The sequence below is a fragment of the Vulpes lagopus genome, chromosome 6 (assembly GCF_018345385.1).
Source record: "Vulpes lagopus strain Blue_001 chromosome 6, ASM1834538v1, whole genome shotgun sequence".
NCBI classification, from domain to species: Eukaryota; Metazoa; Chordata; class Mammalia; order Carnivora; family Canidae; genus Vulpes; species Vulpes lagopus.
The window spans coordinates 7,827,573-7,851,483 of NC_054829.1; the positions used below are offsets into that span (position 1 = coordinate 7,827,573).

The following is a 23,911-nucleotide window of genomic DNA, read 5'->3' on the forward strand; positions in this document are numbered from 1 at the left end:
TCCCAGGATCTCCTTAAAAGCAGCCAGTCTACACGACTGTGATCATGCTACCACTCGATACTCTATCACCTGTTTTCTTTTCATACAGTTTGCATGCTTACGTAGTCCTTCTGCAATCTAACTTTGAAATACATGCATTTGGTCTCTCGCAGACACATTAAGTACCCCACTTTTGCTTTCATAGCCTTTTCCCTTTGTTCCTCTTGCTTCATACAGCAGTTGCTCAATGAATACTTGCAGAATGTAACAGAACCAGTACGATCCAAATCTTAGAGCCACAACAAATGGTGTATTTGTATCATGCAAAGAGACCTTTATTTTAAGGTTTGTATCTGCTTAAAGGTGAGGACTTTGCCAAGCATTCTAAACACTTAGGGCAAATGTACAATGATTACAAAGTGCACATCATGGGGTTTTTCTTATAAGCTACTTCAGAACCTCAAACACATACCACTTGGGAGAGCTTAAAGAGTATGACCTAAAGATTTTCAATTTTATAAATTAGTCTTTAATAAATTGTACAAAGTATTTACTTCATTAAAAAGTTTATATTTTTCAAAGACATAGGTATTTCATGGTTAGTCCCACCCTAATAGACTCACATGAAAATACAACATTTAAAATAGAGAAAGAGGAAAAAATTAAATGACAGGAAGAAAAGAAAAGTCGGTTGACAGCATCTGATTTACTTCTGGACTCTTTTTCTGGTTTTTGAACCTTGAAGAGAAAAAAAAACAAATTCAAATCAGTAACTTATTAAAACTAAAAAACGGAAATATAAGCATTTCCAAATATACTTATTTGTATTTAAAAATCTAAATGACTACAATGATTTGTGGAAATGAAATTCAAACACAAAGGTAATGGTTAATAGCCTGAAAATCTTAGGAAACTGTGTCAACTCTTTAATATGTCAGAAAAATATGCTAACCTGTACCTTCCAGTCTTAACAGAACTCACAACAGAACTCTGCCACTAGCAAAACACATCCAATTTATAAGAGAACTAAAATATTTCTCCCCAAATATTTTATTATGCAATCTAAAACAGTAACTCTTAATGTAAGCTATAGCAACAAGACAGGCAGTCATTTCTTGAAGGGAAGCGACAAAGTAATGCATATTTTGAAAAGCAAAGAATAAAATGTGTTGCTTTTTAAAGCCTGTTACCTATACTCTTTAGGCAGGAGGACACTGGGCCATTCCAAAACACAAAGTCTTTTCCACTAGGAATTAAATAAATCCCAACTGAGTAGCCTTCTAAAGAAGCATCACATCTGATAACTGGTCTAAGTGCCTTATGACAGTTCCTATCCAACAACTCCTGAGTTGGAATAAATCAGTGATTCTACAGTAGGGGCAGAATTCTTTATGGGAACTCCACATGGGCATTCCACCTCACCGGGGAGACTCTATTCCCACCTAGCACCCCCACTCTACCTCCAAGGCGAACACAGCAGTTGGAAGGGTATGTTGAAGGCTGATCACGGCTCCCTAGCACGGGCAAACGAAGTATGCCCTCCCACTGCCTCATGCCTCCCTCTGCCAGGAAAAGAGCAATGGTACCAGGGTGAGGGGCAGTGTGGTCGCCCATAATTTATCAATGAATGTACTAAACAACAGATCAATAATATTTCTTTTCTGAAACATACAAAACATTCTTTGAATCCAGGACAATATTTACCACATGTCTAATAAAAAATTCTAAAGATGTTCTGTTTACAGGCTTATTTACTTATGTGGAAGATCAGTTTGAAAATTAGTGTTTTTTATTTTTCCACGTTCCAGTTTTTACTTAATTGCCATATACTTCAATTAAAGCAAATTTCAAACTTTCATGGATATCTTTTTTTTCCTGCCACTGATAATCCATAGCCCATATTATGGCTGGTTTAAACTTTTGAGCTTTCTCAATTTTTGTGATATATATAAAAAAAAAAAAATCCCATGGTAGGCTTTTAGTTTTTTATTTCAAGAATTTTGAAATTATTTTTGCACAGAAAACTAAGAATGTTTTGATGGGTTGAGATGGGCATAACAGAGTATCACGAAATCCAGGTTAGTAATCAGTACTATAGTACATCTTCCCTTTCAATAAATTTGAAATCTATAGTCACATTACAAAGGACACTTAACAACAGTTATCACTATGTTCAAATAGTAGGATTCTCATTAACATTCTAATTTGTCATTTTATTCTTAAATACCACTGCTGATCTCCTTCAAACTAGATTTAAAATTTTTCACTACAACTAAAACACTATCACCATCTTGAATATATTACATAATAATTATGTAATAAATTCATGTTGCAGGATTCTGCAACATGGAGTCTTTGCAGCAGGTATCCATTCAGTATCTTCCCTAATAATCAACTCTAATTGTGGCACAAAAAATACTTTTGTGATTCTCGTCTCTTTAAAAAATATACCCATTTTCATAATATATTACTACTGGTAAAAGGTGCAATTTTAAGACTAATATGTAAAACTTAACATCCAAAAAACAAAATATATAAGTTTGGGTACTCTTCTCTGATTTTATTAATGCAGAAATTTAAAGTAAGTGGGAGTTTCTTTGTTCATTTAAAAATATCCTTTTGACAAGATCATAGGTATTTCAGAGGCAAACGTAAATCCTGCCTCCCTCAGATTTCTCTAGAATGGACCAGTATTCAAGGTTACTTCAAAAACAACACTCACAAGAGAAGGTTGTGGAGTACTGTCCATTTCATGTACGGGAGGGACAAAGAACACCAGCCATAAATATCATGGCTACATTAACTAATTTTTGGTATAATTCTGAAGTATTGGCACGGTTTTGAAATGCCAGAATATGCATGGTTTTTTAAGGCTTATCATTTTGTGGGGGGAAAAATTACTTAAAGCAAATAACCAAATTTTCTCAATTGGTAAAAATTATGCCTTGCATAAAAATAAAAGGATTAGAGGCCTCTGTTCTTCTTGAAAACCACCCCGTCACCCCCTCTCTTTCTTTGAGAAAACCTACACAATACACATTTTGAAAGCTTTCAGAATGTGTTCTTACACAATAGACCCCCAACTAGTCAAAATGAGTTTAGGTGTATCAAGAAAATTATACACGTTTTTAAAATGGTCTAAATAGATATTAAAGGAAAGTTGCTCCCATTTTGCCAGGCACAGCATTCTGAAAGATCACACAGTGAGAAAAATCTCTTACCATATTGTAAACCATAAATTGTGTTTGAAAATAAAATTGTTAATGAAGAAACTGACATTTCTAAAGCTGCTGTTAGAGGTAACCATTCTTGAAACACGTTTATGACACAAAATCTTAAAGCTCTAAAACACAGAAGTCACTGAATTGTATTATATATTTCTTGAAAACAAAATTCAAACGTAATAGTGTGCCTCCTCCTTCAAGTTACTTTAAAATGATGAATACAAATATATATTTTCATGAACATTAAGCCTTTTTTTTTGCCAGAAGCAATAACATTTTACCATCTCAGGTAATATTTCTTTCATTTATGAATATTTAGACGGCAAAATACTCTAACTAGCCCTTTACTTTAGAAGAAAGGATAAATTACAATAAGAGGAGAAACAATGTTTAAGTAAAACAATTCAGAGTTTATATGAATAAGGGAGAATTTAATTATTCTATCTTCTTTTTTTCTAAATCAAAACCAAAAATCTAGATTGTTCTCTTTAAATTTGCAAGGGGGCCCACACTCTTGTTATTAATAACTAAAAAAAGAAATACAAATATATTTTCTTCCAGTAAAAGCCATCAGTGTAAGGACCTTAAATTAAAATTCTAGGTATAAAAAACATTTTTCATAATTATAGTCGAATTTAAAATCATTTATGTATCAAAACAAATGACGCTGATGCTCATTAAGCAAAGTGCAGGTAACAAATGACCTTCAGGCAGCCAAGAGAGGCAGGAGTCTTCTCCACACACAGCTGTGAATTCACTCTGGGCTAGATGGGTATCAGCCCCTTCCTAACACAATGTGGGCCCTTTCCTAAACTAAAACTGCCCGTTTTAAAACATGAGGGATTTCTTAAAGTAAGAATATTGCTCTATCTTTACAAATGCTCCTTAATTTCACTCCCACTCACTGTCATAGCTGCTGCTGCTAGCCTCTGGCTGAGACAGGCTTCCATGCACTGCTCCTCGGGACTCCTCACTTCCTAATAACAAAATGAACAAGACGGGAGGCAGGAAGAAAGTGGGGATGGGAACAGGCTGCAGGAGAGAGAGAGGAATTTCTTTAAAACCTTTAGCCTCCAGGGTGAAATTCTGTCCTCCCTCTTTAGATACCCCAGCATTCTCTGGGGTGAATTCATGTAAACCTAAGGATGTTCTATCCACACTATATGATAAAGACAATGTTAACTGAGTTGGAGGCAGACAATTCTCTTGGAAAGTCGAATGTTTGTCTCCACAGATGAGACTATCCACAAATGACACTATCAAAGGAAAGGTAAAATATATCCATGGCCTGACTCAACAGGGCACTTGTACATTAATGAAATTTTTCCCCAGAATGAGCCTTTACTATTAGAAGGCAAGAAATGTTTTGGAACCAAAAAATAATAAACAAAGGGCAGAGAGGTAGGAGAAACCTGGTACTGCAGCCAGTACTGAATCTCTTCATTGCATCAAATAAATCCTCTCTTGTGAAACCTGAAACCATCTTCCCCTTGCCTGAGCTGCCCACAGGTGTGCCTACACATCCCACACTGCCCAGCTATGAAGGGGACCACATGGAAGCCCAACCCTGCCATGCCCTTTGCAAGTGGGGCCCTGTTAATGTCGATGATGGCTCTGCTCCGTACTGGAAGAGCCTTCAGCACTAGTTTATGAGCCACCTCAGAAATGACTTTCTACTTTGCCTTTTGCTTCAAGAGCTTTGAAAAGTGATGACTTGGGGGCTCCTGGGTGGCTCAGTCAGTTAAGTATCTGCCTGTGGCTCAGTCATGATCTCAGGGTCCTGAGATCAAGCCCTGTGTTAGCTCAACGGGGAGCCGGCTTCTCCCTCTTCCTCCCCCCCACTCATGCTTGCTCTGTCTCTAGTGCTCGCTCACTCTCAAATAAAGAAAATATTAAAAAGAAAAAAAGAAAAGTGATGACTTGAGGCTTTAATTCCTTGTGTCCCAACTTGTTGAGAGAAAAGGAGGGTTGGCACACTTTGTGGGGGGCACTCAGGCGACTCAGGCCAGTGGAACTCAGCAGCTGCAGTAAGCCCAGGTACTACTCGCCTGATCTGGATCTTCCTCGTATCCCATTATGTACATCAACATGTGGAAATGGAAAGATAATAGCCTGAGAGGTAGGCTTTCTGGCTCCGCCATTTAAATGTCTCGTATCTTGGGCTCCCTAGATGCAAAATGAGAGTAGCTCCCCACCCCAATTTCATGATTACTGTGAATAGTAAATAATGCAACGTATGTACGAAGGACATTGTGATAATACTATACAAATATACGATCTTCTTGCATGATGTTTTATTATAAAATCATAGGTTACCTTCTTGGAAGGAAATGAAATCTGTATTTATATACAGAAAAGGCTAACAGGTAAGACTGTTCAACTTACGGGTCTGTGTGGCCTCTTTTGTCTGTGTATCGGAGCATTCCATGTCTTCAACACTGGACTGTGTGCTCTCCTCAATTCCTTTCTTGCGCTTCTTACATACAAAGATTTTTTAAAAGAAAGAGAAAGAGAGATGTAGTCTGACGGTCAAGCAAATAAATACAACTTACCGTATACTGGTATACATGCCAGTCTATCTAGGTGGGGGTGTTATCAAAACATACAGTAAGAATATATACAATCTCAGGGTGGGTGTTACCTAAGGGGAAGGGGTTGGGGATGGAAGAAAATGGAATTAAGAGAATCTTCAACTATATAGTAGTCTCATTGTCGGCTTGTCTGTTATAACCACTTCTAACTTTTTATGCTTCTTATAGTTCATCACTGAAACCGTACCCATCAGGACTGATTATACAGAAACTCTGTTTTGAACATCAAAGCATTTAACAAATTTGGAATTGGCCCTGAGGCTAATGACACTTAATTCTCCCAATTTTTACTGTGTGTGTGTGTTTGGGGGGGCGGGAAAATATACTTTATCGATATAGTATATAACTGCTTATACCTTGTCAATCGGTGGCAAAATTCTACTCACGAATCAATAATGACCAACTTCCAGTGAGTATTTTCCTTTGTATACTTTTTATTAAAATTTTAAGGGGGACACCTTCCTATAAAGGAAGAGTCTTAAAAGTAAGCACATAGCCCTCCTAAAATCTTGAAAATAGGTTGGATTTTCCACCTCCCCTCAAGCTTTCCCAACTTTTTTTTTTTTTTTTTTTTAAGATTTCATTTATTTATTCTTGAGAGACACAGAGAGAGAGAGAGGCAGAGACACAGACAGAAGGAGAAGCAGGCTCCATGCAGGGAGCCCGACGTGGGACTCGATCCCTGGTCTCCAGGATCACGCCCTGGGCTTAAGGCAGTGCTAAACCGTTGGGCCACCCGGGCTGCCCCTTTTCCAACTTTCTATTTATTTTTCTAGTTGAGGGCTACTTAGGAGTAAATGCTTATATTCTGTCACCAGCTAGTCTTCCCAGGTGTCTGTTCAATTTCTTTTTATTATTTTCTATCACTATGACATTTTCTAACTAGTTCAGTATGGTATGAGGGTTTTAATTTACTCAACATGTCTACATGTAGGAATAACTATGGAAGGATTTAGGAAATAACTTCAGAACTTTCTATTTTTCATATAATTTTATCCTATGTAGTCTCAAATTTAAATGTGATAAAATCCAAATGATAAGTCAAAGAGCTTCCCTGGGTTGCCCAGATTTCATTTAGGAAATCCTCTCATCTGTCCCAAATTTTAGATTCGCAACGCATCGGAATATCCTCGCTTACGTTTTCCAACAATTAATATTAAGTTAAACTTCATCTGAGAATTCACTTGCTTCGGGCCATGTTGCACACTGCCTGCTGACAGCACACTGCTCTCTTGCCTGACAGCAACAGGCTCTGTTCCACAGAGACCTACATGGGAAAGCTCCCCTCTACTCAAACCACATTCCCTGAACCCCCCCGCCAAATGGTCAGAACTGTTATTATCTACATATTACAAATAACCCCACTGTTTCAAAAATATTCTTAAGGCAGCCATGAAAAGATTAAAACTCTGAGGTTCCTGCCACTTTCCTAAAGAAAATTCTTCACATAGACAAAAATAACTTGACTAAAGTTTAAGAAACTTTCAAAGGCATTCATTTAGCAGATCTGTATATGGAGGTATTGCCTCTCAGAAATAGCTGTTAAGAGAGGCTGTAACTTCATATAACTGATGAGAGAAGGGGAGAGTGCCTTACATCTTTCTTTTCCAAAGTGTTGCTTCATGATTACCATCTAAACCCTGCTGGGCTGAACAGATTGGCTCGATAATTACATACAATAACTGCAGTGGGCAGGTAACCCTCAGCTGGCACAGGGCAGCTCCCCTGTGAGAACTTCCATATGCAAACTGCACTGATGGAGTGCACTAGGTACATCTTTCCTGTCGGTGCACAGGCCTGATTAACGCCAGCCAAGACTCCAAGGTTAGCATGTCAGCAGATTTGTGATGCATTAGGCAGGAATAAACACAGACACTTTTGTTCGTTCGGACCAAAATTAAGGAGGAATATTTCACTACTATATTGCTTCCTATACAGGAAAGAATGCATTTTTTTCTGATTTTAAGGAGGCAGACTTTTAGATGCTCATTATAAAGGGAGCTATCCAATACATTCTACCCAAGAACCTAGTGCATTCATCTTGTTCCCAAGCTTATTTAATAAAAAAGAGCTTTCTTAATCTCCATGCAGGTAAATTACACAGGAATGAATAAAACAGCCAGTATTCAACCACCACCACCAAAAACAACAACAAAAAAAACCACCTGTGTTTTAAGCATCATGCAATAGGTAAAGCACTGAATTTCATTAGTCCACACTTCAGCTAGGTGTCTCCTGCCCAACTTTTCTGAGAATATATTTAGTTTTGACAGAAAGGGTCAATGGTCTACAGGAAAAGACCAATTAAAAACAAAAAAACTTCAAGTTTAATAGTATCTAAGTGTGTTATTGATTTTATAAGGCAATGAGCAAAATTCCAAACAATTCACTGGCAGCTTCTTTCTCCTGATTATCTCCAAATGCTTCATTCTGTTATTTGTCAACATCCTGGGCTTCAGATAGTACATATTTGGGTTCTCCCAGAACAGAATACTACTTCACAAAGGGACTGTGCTAATGTCTGATTTTGTCATATTCCACACCAGGTCCCACAAAGTGCCTTTGCATTTATAAATGAAATCAAAATATTGTACGGCACACAAGAATGACTTATAAACTTAGAAGAGAGTTTTCTTTTAATTCAGCACAGCTAAAATATCTGCAGAAAATTAAGTTTTTTTTCCAAAGGGCATTAGTGTATGTATTACGCATTGTATTTTTGAAGTGTTCAGATATGCTAGGCTAAAATTTAGTTAATTAGCAGCTTCTCACTTCCAGCTTAGAAACAGGAAGACAAATCAGCTAGATGCATTTGGACTGATAATTTACTAATAGTCTAAACACTGACTAGAGACCACTTAGAGACTTAAAGCTGTTTTAACGGGACAAAGAATAAAAATCTTGCGAGGCAAAAACCAAAGACCTGTTCATTCTTTGCTTCCCAGGTCCCACATCAAAAGATCACCTCCAGATGCTTTCAAAAGCCTCTAAAAAAAGCCAATCAGATCCACTGCTCTATCAAAGAAGAGGAGTATTCCAGGACTGTTGCTGGTTTTTTCCTCCTTATTACAAAAATCACCACTCTAAGTTTCCTTATTACAGAAACTTAAAATATACAACCTAAAACTTCCAAAGGTCTGGTACTTTACATGTGGCGATGAACAAAGAACTCCAAATACAAACATGTGACTCCATCCATCAGTTCATCTCATTTTATTTACTTAAGGCCACCTGAAGTCACTGGGAAAAGGTGCATACTTTATAAACTAACAGTATTATTTATTTATAGTCCTACATTCATTAGTAGCAACCAGGAGCTAAAAAAAAAAAAAACATGGAACATACCTTCTATGAAGGCAAAGCAGACACGTTGTTACGTAATATTTACAAAACCAGTGGAGTTAGTTAACATTCACAATATAGACAGAAAACGCTGAGGCTGGAGACAGAAGGCTAAGAGAACAGGCTCAGTGTTTCTCAGCTGGGGATGGGAAAGATCAGAACTCAGAACTCTTCATTCTCGCTCTAATTTCTATCTTGGAGCTATGTCGTCTGGTACAGGCCCTGCAGTGGACACAGCAATTCCCAGTTGCTGTGCTTTCATATCAGCGCAACCCTTCCCGAAGAGTTCGAGTCCACAGAACTCGACACATCCTATTACACACCCTATTTCTCCCGTCTACATGTGTTCCCAGAAGGCAGGGACTACTGTTCCCCATTTGGGGAGCACTCGTTGAGTCGAGCACAGTATTTTACATAGAAACATCTATGCGTCTGCACCTGTCGAGGAACTCTTCATCCAGTGTTGTAATAAGAGCTGACTTCCTATTTTACTCCAAACCCTTTACAAACTGTGTAATTTTAAGTGAACATTAAGTAATTACAGGTATATTTTGAGAAAAAGTAGGAAGAGGCCAGACATAATTAGAAAAAGAAGAAATGAAAGATGGGAAGTGGGTCAGGAAGTGAAGGACTTAAAAAGAGGGGCAGATTAATTTGAAGAAAAATCTAAAAATATTCTGCTAGAATGCATTAAAGTGATTTATTATTTTAAATGAGTTCCAGTGATAAAGGCTGTAATAAGAATCATAAATATTATAATTTCTTCTGCAATAACCTGCAATACCATGTTACCAGGGGGAGAGAACCCACCACATATTTACTAAGCACCTACTGTGCGCCTTGGTACTGTTACAGGCTGCATTCTCAAGTTGAAAAATACATGCTAAAAAATAGATTAAAGCAAGAGGAAGCTTATCTTTTATAAAAACATCAAACACACACACAGGTTAAATTTATGACACTTTAAGTCCTAGAAGAAATCACTTCAGAGTTCTGTAAATAGTCTTACATAGTAAGTGTCCAGTGTAACCCCACATGCATGAATGCCATTCAGTGAAGTATCAATGCACCTGTAAATGGAGCCCATGCACGACTTATTTTATTTGTTGTTCCTCTTGTTATTTGCTGAAACGTGCTTGTCAACACGTTTCATTGTCTACTATGGAGGTAGGAAGAGCATGTAAACTCATGTCAAGTTTGCTAGTTATTTCCAGGTCTGGGGGACAGGGTTTAACAACAGAAAATGTTTCATCATATGACTAACAAAGTTTGGAATATGGTGTTCTTCACCAGTTCAAGTTCTTCACCCTTAAAATACTGAAGAATGCTGAAGAATGAAGAATTTACTGTCATTGTCCGAAAATGAATTAATGCTACCTATTGTACAAAAACTGAAATCTCAGGTGACTGTAATGTGGGAGACAATCTGTGAAGAGCTGAGAGGGTGATAGCACAACATGCAGTTTACTCTTGTAGAGGAAGAGCATAGATTTTGGGTTACCCCGGAATGTTCATACTCACAAACAAGCAATAATGTTTAAAAATAAGGGACATTTGTGAGGGGTAATATTTCAGCCTCCCTCCATCTGAACTCTGAAGAAAAGAACACACAATAACAGTTAAGAAGTAATTCAGCAGCAACAGTGACAGAGTGTCACACCATAACCTTTGAGAAGTGATGGCCAAGAAAAGTCAGACACTTTTAGAAAGCACACACCACCAAACCATACTGAGGAAAAGAACATGAGTGAACACCTTTCAGAAACTTTTCACCACTGACCTTCAAGTTACAAAATATAAATAGGAAGCTTGGGAAGAAAGAGTAGAACAGCCCCTGGAAGAGACCTTCCCTAGTTCCACAGTCCCCGATAGAAAGCAGGACATGTAATTCTGTTTCTTCTCTGGCTGAGAAAAAATCTGGAGAAAGGGGGCAGAATAACTACAATCATTCAAGACTAATTATTTTCAATAATAAACAATGATTTACCAAAATAGATGACAAAAGAGGAAATGAATAAAACAGCTCAAACTATGGAGAAGAATCCCCAATGAGGTTTCTCTTAATATGGGTTTAGATTTTACCAAACTTTTGCCTCTTCTGGCCAGGAAGGGAAAATGGGGCAGGTACTGAGGAAACACAGGTAATCCAGCCTGCAGTACCAGCTAAGCCATGGCCCTCCAAACCCTCCCAGACTGTGAGCTGCAGGCAAAGAATGTCCCTTAACAATGCCAAACCCCCAAATCCAAACTATGAGGAAAAGCGAAACAGTTTCATCAAATGGAAAAGCCAAGGATTCACAAATATGATAATCTGTTATGCCCAGATAAAGCTATCCTATTCAATATTAATACGATCCAGAGAAGAAGTATGCCAACAAAATGAGAATCCTCAGAAACAAAAAAAGAAGATGAAATAAATGATTGCAAAAGACAGCCAAGATTCCACTCTGAAAGAAAACAAAGTCCTCCCAAAAGAAGAAAACTTTATAATGTGCATTGGAGGCTTAAAAGAAAAAAGATTTAAAAAACTGAGTAAATGAGAATTGATCATTTAAAAGAGAAAACAAGGAAACTGTGCAGCCAATAAATAGAACAGTAATCACCATAGAACTTATAAATATATTAGAAACATCAAAAAACAGCAGAGAGAGCTGACAACCAAATGACATGAAGGTAAGTTCTATGGTAATTACAGATGATACAAAAGAAATAGATGAAGAATTAAGCACTTAGAAGAAAACAGAAAGGAAGACGCACATGTATGATCTCTACACAGCCAGAGGCGACTGCACACATGACTGAGAGAAATGAAAGATCACCTAAATAAATACAGGAGTATACTATATTCATGGACAGAAAGGTGGATTGTTAATATGTCAGTTCTACCCCAAAATGAGAGTCAGTGCAATCTCAATCAAAATCCCAGAAGTATTTTTTTCTAAATCCCAGAAGTATTTTTGTGGAAATTAATAAACTGATCCTGATATTTATACATAAAGCAGAAGGACCAAGAATAGCTAAGACAAAAAGAACAAAGTTGAAGGAGTAATACCATCAGATACCATTATGAAGCCAGGAGTTCAAACAGTGTGGCTTGGTAAAAAGGTAAGTGGGCCAATGGCACAGAACAGAGTTTCTAGAAGCAGATCCAAACACATATTGTTACCTGAAAACCTGCTACATGCTGTGGGGACATTATAGTCTTTTCAATAAATGGTTCAAATCAACTGGTTATCCACAGGAGGTAAATAAACAAGACTCACACCATGCACAAAATCAGATGCTGTTATATCGTAGACCTAAATACAAAAGATAAAATTTCTTGATAATAAAAGAATATTTTCATGACCTTGGTAGACAAAATTTTCCCAAAAACAGAATACAAAAGGGCACTAACCATAAACAGAAAGACTGATAAATTAGGCTTCATTAAAATGCAGAACTTTCTGTTCATCAAGAAGTACTAATACATTGACACAATGAAAAAATAAACTATCAATTATAAAAAGAAAAGTGTATAATACATAGACTGCATATATATGAGGTAGTCAAATCTACCAAATCAAAAGAAAGCGGACGACCTCCTCCTTTTTCATGGACAAAAGATTTGAAATGCACCTCACAGGAAAAGGACAGTAAGACTGATGGGCATAGGAAAAGGTGTTCAAAATCAATATTCTCAAGGAGATTAAATTAAAACCACAAAGGAACACCAGTGCAAATCTATCAAAATGGATAAAATTAAATATAATGCAAAAGCTACTGTCAAGCAATTAGACGTCTCATAAACTGCTGGTGGGATTATCAACTGGGACAACTGCTGGGAGAAACTGCATGACAACACCTACTAAAGCTAAACATAAGCCCTCCACCCAAGTACTTCCACTATGTATATACCCCAGTTAAAATAAATATATGCAGTTCCCAAAAGAAATTACAAGAATGTTCTTAACCAGCACTACTGCAAATGCCAAAAACTGGAAACAGTACAAATGTCCATCAAATATCCATCAATAAAAGGGATTAAGGAATTATGATGTTCTCATATAATGGAGTGCCATACTATACAGTAACAAGAAACAGAAAACTTCTGTTGCATGCAACAGCATGGAAATCTAGACATACAATGAATAAAAGACACAAAAAAGTATAAGAAGTATACATTGTAAGGTGCTATTAATTTTCTTTAAATGGCAACTAATCTATGGTGTCGAAGTCAAAACACTGGTTACTGTTAATGAAGGGATAATGGCTGGGAGGGGGCCTGCTAAAGGTTTCCTGGGTTCAGGTGATAATCCATACCTTGATATGGGGGATGTTTAAATGTGTATGTTCACTTTGTAAACTTTGAATTCCACATTCACTTGTGTATTTTTCTGTACATACGTCATAATCTCACTTAAAAACATAGGGGAAAAAAGCTACCTGGCAAAATCCAGCCAAATAATATGAGATTTAAAATACAGAGCTCAAGCAAAGATCTAAAGAAGAGAATCATTAGTAAACACTGAATCCACTTACATAGAAAACTATGACTAAATCCTCATCAGAAAACAGAAAGAAGGGATCCCTGGGTGGCTCAGCGGTTTAGCGCCTGCCTTTGGCCCAGGGCACGATCCTGGAGACGCGGGACTGAATCCCACATCGGGCTCCCAGTGCATGGAGCCTGCTTCTCCCTCTGTCTATGTCTCTGCCTCTCTCTCTCTGTGTGACTATCATAAATAAATAAAAATTAAAAAAAAAAAAAAAAACAGAAAGAAATGTACTGACTTCAACCATCTAAACTTATACAAAGGAAAAGATAGTTTCTATTATTCTAGCATGCTAACCCAGCTAGACAGACTTTTGCCCAAGTTCAGAGGGTGTATCTGGGGCTATCTGACTAGAACTATAAGCTGCCTTGGGGGCAGTCACCTCGAGACAGGAAGCTGTCCACCAGAGCAGCTGCAGACCACTGGTGGGCAATGGAGGGCCTCTACTCTTGTCTCCTTGTACCATGTTTCAGGGTGAGTACCAGCAGGGATTTATTTAATGGTTAATCATTTTTCAGAGAAACTCTAGGAAGGGAACTAGCATAATACAACTTAAAAGAACTAAAAAAATGTGGGAGTGGAGAAAAGGGTATGTGCACGTCATTCACAGGAAACAACAGTATATACTGTTGGGAAAAATGCAAATCGCAGGGCCACACTCTAGACCTACTCAATGAATCTCCAGGGATGAGACTTGAGAAATTCTAATGAACAGCCCCTTTTGTTGGCTTGGGCAAGTAACTTAATCAAAACCTTACAAGAAAATAGCTAATGGAGGTATTAATGTCCTTTTAACTTGCTGAGTTCTTTCCAGTAAATTAAGCTGTTCTTAACCCAGATGGGACAGGGAGGAATTCTTTAAGGATGGAACTACGTGCTATTGATCTTTATAGCCCCGGGGACCTAGCCTAGACCAGGTACATAAATTAGACCTTTATATTGTTGAATGTTGGTTTAAGAGTACACACTGAATCCAGTGCTGGAACTGTACTGCCCGATTCTAAGGCAAGTGTTCAGTTCTGATCAACAATGAAAATCTCTGGCTGTGTACTTCCTAAGGGTAGATTGATACCTAGTTTTTTTCTACTTCAGCTTTATATTATCCCCAAATCCTGTGCTTTAAATAAAACTCTTAGGCTACTGAGGCTGAAAACATTTTCAAGTGGGAAAATTCATACTTCACTCTAGTTTCCAAATTTACTGTACCATAATCAAGCATGGCTATTTAAAAATGGATAGAAACCTTGTTTCATTCCACTGCTAACCAATTCTTACAGGTTCTTACAATCATGGACAACTCTCAGGAACATAAAAGAAATATGTATATTGAATTAAAACTATTATCCCTTTCCAAAAGAGATTTGAGTGTCGTAAATACAAAGAGTACATACTTAAAAGTTTTAAGAAATTATGACAAAGGGAAAGGAGAATACATACTAATTATAAGGATTAGCATAATTTCTATGATTAAGCATAATTAACTCTGAGCTTCCTAGTAACCAGAGCAAAAAACGACATCTTGATTATACACCCCTTGCTAAAAAAGAGATGGAATACTAGTTTATCAAAGGGAAAGTTTTCCCTTGTAGAGAGAAGAGTCCCTAACTTTTCAGTTGGTGGAGCTCTGCTATTATCTGCCTTAAATGTGTAGTATTTACAATGTATTTGAAGAAAATGTTCTGGGCTTTAAAAAAAAAAAAAAAAAACTTAAAAAAGAAAACTGGCCTGGTCCAACTTGTTCAGGTTACAAAAACAAGACAAAAGGCCACCTAAAATTAACAACTCATCTACAGTTACATGGCCATCAAGCAGCTTCAGGATCTTACCTAATCTGAACTTTTATTAACTTCTTTTTAATACAAAGAATAGGCCTGGGTCAGCTATGAGGGAAGGGGAAAAAAGCAGTAAACTAATGAAGCAATCTAATAGTTCAGTTGTTATTCATTTTTTTCCTCCTCTAAATGAAGCTTTATACATGTAGGGGATGATCCAGCAGGAAATTTCCAGCCTTCTGAACTACCCAAGGACACATGAGAATTTTAAGTTCACAGATGTTAGCTCTGCAGCAGACTGACCTATTCAGCTATAAAGTCAGCCAAGCTGCAGAAACCAAATTTTCTCCAGCATGTAAGTCCAAATAACAGTGATCTGAAAAGTAAGAGGGTATGGCACTGGACATGTTCTCACTGCAACAGAGATCTTTATTTCTCAATCAGCAAAATTTTAGAGGAAAACACCACAGAAGCTATCTATGAATATTAATGCACAGAAACCTGTCCTGAGCAGAAAGGTGCAAGCTGTATGTTTACACATACATGCAAACTATAAGTTTACTACCTTACTGAAAAATCCCACTCGAGCTGCCATTTTATCCTCTTCATTTCAAAACTGGACGTGGCTTTCAGCACACTTGTTGACCACAAAAATGGAGCGATGCAATTAAGACAAAACTTACAAAAGAAAAAAATTTAGATGTAGGCACATGTGCATAATTTCAGATTTGGAGCGAAACTACACAGAGACCTACTAACTGCCAAAAAAAAGTCAAATTCAAGATACAATTTCAAAATTCCCATCTCCTTTATAACGTTAACTTATAAAGTTAAAAAGAATTATAAAAACCTTTTAATAATGCTGCTTCTTATTTTAAAAAGAGAAAATTTGCTTTTAAACCCTTTTTCTCATAATTTGGAGATTTCCAAAGGAATCTACTGGAATTTAGAGTCAGTAACAGGAAAAGTAGTATTGTAAAAAAATATTTTTTTTCTAAGAGTAGTTCTTCTTTTTGATTTAAATGCAGCTAGCATTTTATTCAATAATTTCAGACTATAAAGGAAATCTGAGTTAATAATTTAATTAAAAATATCCAATAAGTTAAGTTTAAAGTCATACCAAGAAGTTATTTACATGCCTGCACAATACTTTGCCCACAATGTTCACTGTTAACATAGCTGTCCGATAAGTGAACCTCCTTCTATGCAGATACATAGCTTTACATAATGACATTTCTATAAAGAGCAAACTAATGGTCAAATGGTAAGCACCCCACACCAGCAAACAAACTTTCGAACACTAATTTTCAAATAGTCATTTTCAAACACTGATTTTCAAACGGTAAACGCTTTGACCACATCAACAAAGGAGGAAAAGCTAAGAGAGAAGACCAACTGCACTCAGTGGCCTGGGAGAAAAAAACACCCACACTCTAAATCGCATGCCCCATCCCAATCCCCCTGTCAGTGGTCAGTATCCCAAGTGACAATCTTTCCAGGAATTTACTAACTTGCTACTGCACATAAGAAACTGATACTTATTCATTCTTCTACAACCCTCTACATGTTTTGTGCCTTTACCTAATGGTGATAGATATTTAATTGCCAAGCAATCTGTTACATTTTTCTTTACTGATTTATTTCCCTAAAATTAGTTTGCGGCAATTATCATCATAGGAGGCCAAAGGATAACTTAGGATCAAAATTCACCTTCGTCATTGACTTTGTTCTCAAGCCTCCATTCTCCACGGGGCTGAGGTCCAGCTTGCCATCATCCTTGCTTCCTATAGCTTTTAGTCCTTGCAAAAGAGTGTCTCGCAAGTTCTGATAGAGAGGTTTCTCAGCATAGCCCAGTAATTTCACTGTTTCCATGTATTTAGCAATTTCATCTAAAAGAGTAACACAATTGTTCTGTAATTTTTTAATCACAAATACAACAGATTTATCTCTTACTTCTAAGAAAATAACTCACAGTAAAATTAGAATGCAAATGTGTATCCTGTTAAAATATGTTTTTTACATAAATCACTTCTTCAATAGAAAGTACGCTTTTGAAGTCGGGAGCTGTCAGGTAAGTGAAATAAGAAACTTATTTTGAGATAGAATGTAAAAGACATTTTTGTAATTCTAAGGGACAAAAGATGAGACACATATTAAAATTTAAACATGCACGAAATAACTGCTGTAGTTTTAAGGCTACAAAAACAAAACAGGAAAGGACCTCAAACAGATTACAAAGTAAAAGGTACTTAAGTACAAGGACGATCAAACCATATTTTTTTTTTTTTTTTTTTTTTTTTGCCACAGAAGCCATTAATTCTATAGAAAATAGCTGCATTCTTTGGGTAAATGGGAAATAAAACATACCAAAGCCAAGTTGAAGGGAGAAAGAAGCAAGACCTACTTTTCCCATAAAAAGAGGAAAATCAGCTTCTGAATGATGAAAGGCTCACTGTACACTGAGGCAGGACCAATCCCCTAAAAAGAAATCTTACTAGTCAAGATAGACACTCCTCAAGGCCAGAAATCCATCGTTAAGCTAACGACTCCTACATCCCCAGCCTCATCCGTCCACTGGCCCCCAGGAACCTGTGTGCCCACTCCTCATACAATGGCTCTTGAATCTCCAACTATCCCCTTGAATCCCAACAAATCCAAATCCAAACTCCTGACCTATCCCTCCACCTGCTCTCCTGCAGTTCCTCCCACCCCAGTTACTGAGAATTCCATCCTTCCAGCTCAAGCCAAAAACTCTTCCCACACCCCACATGCCATAAACCAAGAGATCCTGAGAGCACTACACACACACACACACACACACACACACACACACACACCCTCATTCAAACACTGACTAGCACTTACCATGCGACAGGCACAATTCTAGCTACTTGGGATATGTGAGGAAAAAAGAAATGGAAATCCCTCCCTTCATTTTCTTAATCTATAGAGGATCTATGGAAAATCTAAAGCAAACTTCACCTAATAAGGTCACATATGGAAAACCTTCCTTTAGAGGGGGGAAAATGTGAAGCATGTCCACATTCACCACTTCTGTTCAGTGTAATAGTCATCTATGCTTTTAGTCTGTACCGTAAAGCAAGAAAAGAAAGAGAAGGCAAAGAGAGTGGAACAGTTTATCCACAAACACAGCACTGTATGCAGAAAACCCTAAGGAATCTATAAAAAAAACTAATGAGACTAATAGGTAAATTTACCAGGTTACAGAATACAAGGCAAATATTTAAAAAATCATTTTCTATGTATCAGCAACAAGCAATTGGAAAATAAATTTTTTAAAAATAGATCACTGGGGCAGCTGAGTGGCTCAGTCAGTTAAGCCTCTGACTCTTGGTTCAGCAGGAGTCATGATCTCAGGGTCGTGAGAAGGAGCCCCTCAATGGGCTCTGTACTCAGCAGGGAGTCTGCTTCCCCCACCCTCCGCCCATCCTCCTCCTGCTCTCACACACATACACACACACATATGCTCTCTCTAAGATAAAAAAAAAAATCTTAAAATAAAATTTAAAAACAGATCATTTACAATGGCATCAAAAAAACATCAAATACTTAGCAACAAATACGATGAAGACAGGCAAGACTTTTTACAGACAAAATTATAAAACACAGTGAAAGAAATGAAGTGGAGGATATACTTTATTAGTAGATTGGAAGACTCACTAGTACAAGAATGTCAGCTGATCTAGAGTCATGGCAATCCCACTCAAAATTCCAGCAAACTGGAAAGGGAAGGGATGTGTGTGGAACTGACAAGGTGGCTTTAAAATGTACACAGATACTCAAGGGTCAAGAATTGCAGAAGACCAAAGTCAAGTTAAGGAGCATCAGTGCTGAAGGACTTATACTACCAGATGTCAAGACTCAGTCAGAGTCATTATGACACTGTGGCGCAAGAACAGATAAAAAGAATAACAGAAAGAAGGAGTTCAGAAACAGATCCACAGATCCACACTTGATTTAAGACAAAGGTAGCACCATAGACAAGAAGTGGTTTCTTCAAGAAAAGCTACTTGGTCAACTGTTTATAAATATGGGGGTCGGGAAAAAATCTGGCCCCTCCTGATGTAAGGCACAATAATCGATGCTAGGTGGACTAAACATCTATATCTGTAACAGGGGATCTATAATTGCCAAAAATTAGAAACCATCAACAGCAGAATAGTTAAGTAATAGGATATAAATACAACAGACTACTATTAGAGATGAGAATGAACACATCACTGTTCAACATGCAACAATGGGGTCCCATGAGGATCAAAGGCACAGCATGGGGACTATAGTTAATAATCTGGTACTACAGACTGGAGAGTGGCTGAGCGTAGATCTTGAGCATTCTCACCACACACACACACACACACACACACACACACACCACAAAGTTAACTGTGAGGTAACAGAAGTGTTAATTATCTTGATCTTGTTAATCATTCTATGATATAAACATATATCAAATCACCACATTGTACACTTTAAATGTATACAACTGTATTTGTCAATAAAGTTAAAAAATAAATAAGTAAAAACATTAAGAAAAAAACCCATGCAACAATGGAAATGCATTTCACAAATACAATACTGAGTAAAAGAAACAGGACTCCAACAGAGCTAGCAGTCAAGATCATGAGGGCAGGGATTTTTATCTATGTTGTTCACACTCTATGATTCCATTTTTTATAGAGCTCAAAAACAAATCTTAGGGGTTGGAAGTCAGGCAAGTAAGTTATTCATTAGCCTAGGGGGAAAGGCTCATGATTCGTAGGAGGCACAAGGGGGGGGACTCTGAAAAGCCTATAGCGTTCCACTTCTCTTATGGTACTTGGTAAGATTGCAATTTTAAACTGCATAAGGTCAGAGTGGACTACCCTAAAAAGGAGACAAATGAGCAAAGGCTTGAAAAGACATCTAAATATGTGTGAAGTAACCACTTCTCACTCCTCCCACTGCTACCCCCCTTCCCTGGATCTCTGTGGTGGCCCTCCTAGCCAGCTCCTGCTCATACTTGCCTTCCTCCCTTAGCAGTCTATTCTCAGAACAGGAGCTAGAGAGTTCCCTTAAAAATACACATTGATGTCACTCTTCTACTCCAAACCTTACACTCCTGCTCAAAGTAAAAGCCAAAGCCCTTATAATGGATGGCCTAAAACAACGCAGTCCTCTAGTTCACCAGACACATTCATTCCTCTGCCTCAAACACTGTTCCCCAGACTTGCACAGAGCTCAATCCCTATCTCCAACTGCTCAAATGTCACCCTTCTCAATAAGGCCATCCTGGCCACCCTATTTAAAATTCCAACACCCCCTGTCTGTACTCCCTACCTCATCCCCACACTAATTCTATTCCCCACTTTCTTTTTTTCCATAGTACTAACCACAGAATATACTATAAAATCACTCCTGTGTTTACTGTGTGTCTCTCCCAACTACAACATGAGCTTCATGAAAACAAAAATTTCTCTTTATTTTGTTTACTGTTGTAACTCTAGTATCTAGAACAGTTCCTGGCATTCAATCAAGCCTCAATAAAAAAAATAAAAAAATTTTAAAAAGTTGAATTTATGAATGAAATTTGGTTTCCTTTCCTGAAAGTTGAACAATAACTTAAGGAAGCTCAAATCCCCATTTAGTCTACCTTTGGAAAGGGGACTGCTGTCGTGATGAGAACAGGCCTCTATACAACAATCACACTTGAAAATACCTAAGCTCTTACGTTATGGGATATGCTGTGCACATCATGATTCTTAATCTTTTTCTCCCAGAAAACAAAAACCTTATGAACATTTAAGAAGTCTTTTCCTACCTGGCTTGTTTCTCTCAGGAAAACATTTGTCCATCAAACCAGCAATATTCTCTCTATATCTGTTAAAAATTAAAGAATGAGTCATTGTTTGAAGCTTTATACCATGGAAACTTATTAATATTTAATGACAGTAAATAGCACAATAAGCAGCACTGTGTTACATCCTAAATATGCTTACAGGCTTTCTTCTAAAATAAACTGGACAGAGAACCAAGGACTCCTCCTATTTAGCAAGTACTTTCTTATTTCTACATCAGTAGCCATTAAAACTATAGTCTCTTTAAGAAATTCTGACATACACATTTATCTTATCATGATTTTGCCCAAGATAATTTAAGTTTTCCTTTACCTCATTTTGGAATCTCTAACATAGTTAGGATCTTTCAAATTATCCTCCCATGGAAGATGACCACTAAGCCACTGGATCATGCAATAACCAAGTATTTCCAAATCACCACGTCTTGATGGGGCTGTGAATACAAAAGAAGCAGGATAAGGATACTAAAATCACTTTCAGGTATAGTTTCAAATATATACAAACCAATAAAGTAAAACAGCCAATCTTACGGTCTTGTTTTTGATCAAAACTTATCATTGTATTTAATAAAAGTACTGAATAAATACTTGGCAATACGAAAGAAGTCATTTACATCCAACTAACAGCTTACTTTAAAATCCAAATTGGCAAACTCTAGAGTTTCAAACTAAGACTATGAGCATAGGAAATAAACTATAAAGTGGAGACACATTTAATATTGCTCTTGGAAAACCTGAAGACACTAAAATGCTATGAGCTACGGAGAGGCCCAGAGAACTGGGGGTCTCAGCTCCTCTATACTGTACGGGCCCCAGAAAAGCAAAATGCCTGCTAAAGAAAGCAGGATGATTTCACAGGTAAGAAAGTCAGTTTGCCTGCCGCCAAGTCGTGGCTGCCTAAGAAACTTACAGACTTTTAGGGGGAATAACACCCCACATTCAACTAAGCTAAAGACAATCAAAAAGAAATCCTGAGCTGAACCAAACCACCTTCCCTGCTCAAACCATGGCGTCTGTGAAGGACAGAAGGGGACCACAGGGAAAGACAAGGTGGCCGATTACAGGGCTGGAAGAGTCTAACCTCTTCCCCGGATCCCTCCCTGGCCTTACCTTGCCTCTGCAATTCTTATTTATTTATCAGCTTGTTTATTTGTAGAAGATTAAGAACCAGGGAGGAATCTGACATACCCACACCATTGTGCGCATCAATGCTGGTGAATTCAATTGTGCCATCATGACATCTTTTGGGGTCTTCCTTATATTCTTTATGAATTCCTTCTGGGCAATACCGGTAAGCAAGGCCGTAATCTACCAAGTACACCTATAAATGTCCAAGCACAAGGTAAAATCAAAGCCAAAATGATTGCACATATAATCCTTTATGGCCCAGAGATAAAATACTATCATATAAAGGTGGATTCATCTGCAAGGCCACACCACTATACCCCCCAACAAGTGAGATCCAATATGCTAACATAGCAAATACTGAATTCTGAAAGACTTTTTTTTGTTTTTAAAGATTTATTTATTTATTTTTAGAGAGAGAGAGCATGTGCGTACACAGGTGGGGAGGGGCAGAGGGAGAGAGTCTCAAGCAGACTCCATGCTGAGTGCACAGTGCAACACAGGGCTTGATCTCAGGACCCTAAGATCATGACCTGAGCCAAAACCAGGAGTCAGAACACTTAATGGACTTCGCCACCACGGTGCCCTAATTCTGAAGGACTTATTTCAAGAAAAATGTTGAGTGATCATGTCACCGAAGTCCAGACACTATCACCTGACTTTATATACTTTTTAAAATAAGTATGTTATACTTGTAATTAATCCTGTCTGCTAACTTGAGCAAAGATTATAAACCTTGTACTTTTTTCTTGCAGGGTCTAAAACAGAATAATTGGGCACAGAGGAAACCATCAATATTTGTTACAACTGCCCCACACCAAATATAAGACTACTGGTGTAGATGATACATGATACATTATCTTCTATTCCTCTGCTCCTTCACTTACAAAATATTCTAATTATCAATTCATTTCATAAAAGTATTTCAGATTACAATAATGATCTGAAGAACCTTTAGATGACTTTTATCTATAATATATGAGATATATTATATAATACATAATTTAAATATTATATAATAAAGTTTCATAATTAAAACTAAATTTTAATACTACAAAGCACATATCTGTGGGCATGTAATGTGTGGGTTTGATGAGCATAAAAGCTAGTAAATTTGGCTTTCTTCTAATCCATAGCCACATATCACATCTCTAATTCTGGGTAACTGTCTCACAAATGTATGCATGTGATCACAAGAGGAAACTGAAGTAAAAATATAGGGACAGATCTAACACACACATCTAACACTAGAAAAATAATCCCATCCAAAGCATATGCCTGAAGGATAACAGAGATGCAAAAATATTTTCCTATAAACAAAAGGCAGCATATTTTGGTTAATAGCAAACTGAAATCAATGGTATTTTTATTTATTACATTGTACAAGTCCAGTTCGCCTCAATTAATGGAATCCTTATGCTTAATGGAATCCTCAGCTATGTTGTTTGTTTGCTTGCTTGCTTTTAACCTTTTTAAAAACATCTAACACAAG

At 37.3% G+C, this 23,911-nt stretch overlaps 1 protein-coding gene across 3 annotated transcripts in view; it reads right to left on the reverse strand.

The window, feature by feature from the left end:
- Nucleotides 1–296: 296 nt before the first annotated feature.
- VRK1 (VRK serine/threonine kinase 1) overlaps nucleotides 297–23,911 on the reverse strand; it is a 109,047-nt gene continuing 85,432 nt past the window's right edge. For 2 of the 3 annotated variants that reach the window (XM_041759708.1, XM_041759709.1), the window contains exons 8-13: nucleotides 22,483–22,615; nucleotides 21,608–21,728; nucleotides 21,259–21,317; nucleotides 17,151–17,329; nucleotides 5,589–5,679; nucleotides 297–717 (exon numbers count right to left, since the gene is read on the reverse strand). In XM_041759708.1, coding sequence (XP_041615642.1) covers nucleotides 686–717; nucleotides 5,589–5,679; nucleotides 17,151–17,329; nucleotides 21,259–21,317; nucleotides 21,608–21,728; nucleotides 22,483–22,615 — 615 coding nt within the window. In that variant the 3' untranslated portion in view covers nucleotides 297–685. The remainder of the gene's footprint in view (nucleotides 718–5,588; nucleotides 5,680–17,150; nucleotides 17,330–21,258; nucleotides 21,318–21,607; nucleotides 21,729–22,482; nucleotides 22,616–23,911) is intronic. The other variant, XM_041759711.1, reaches the window with a different exon arrangement.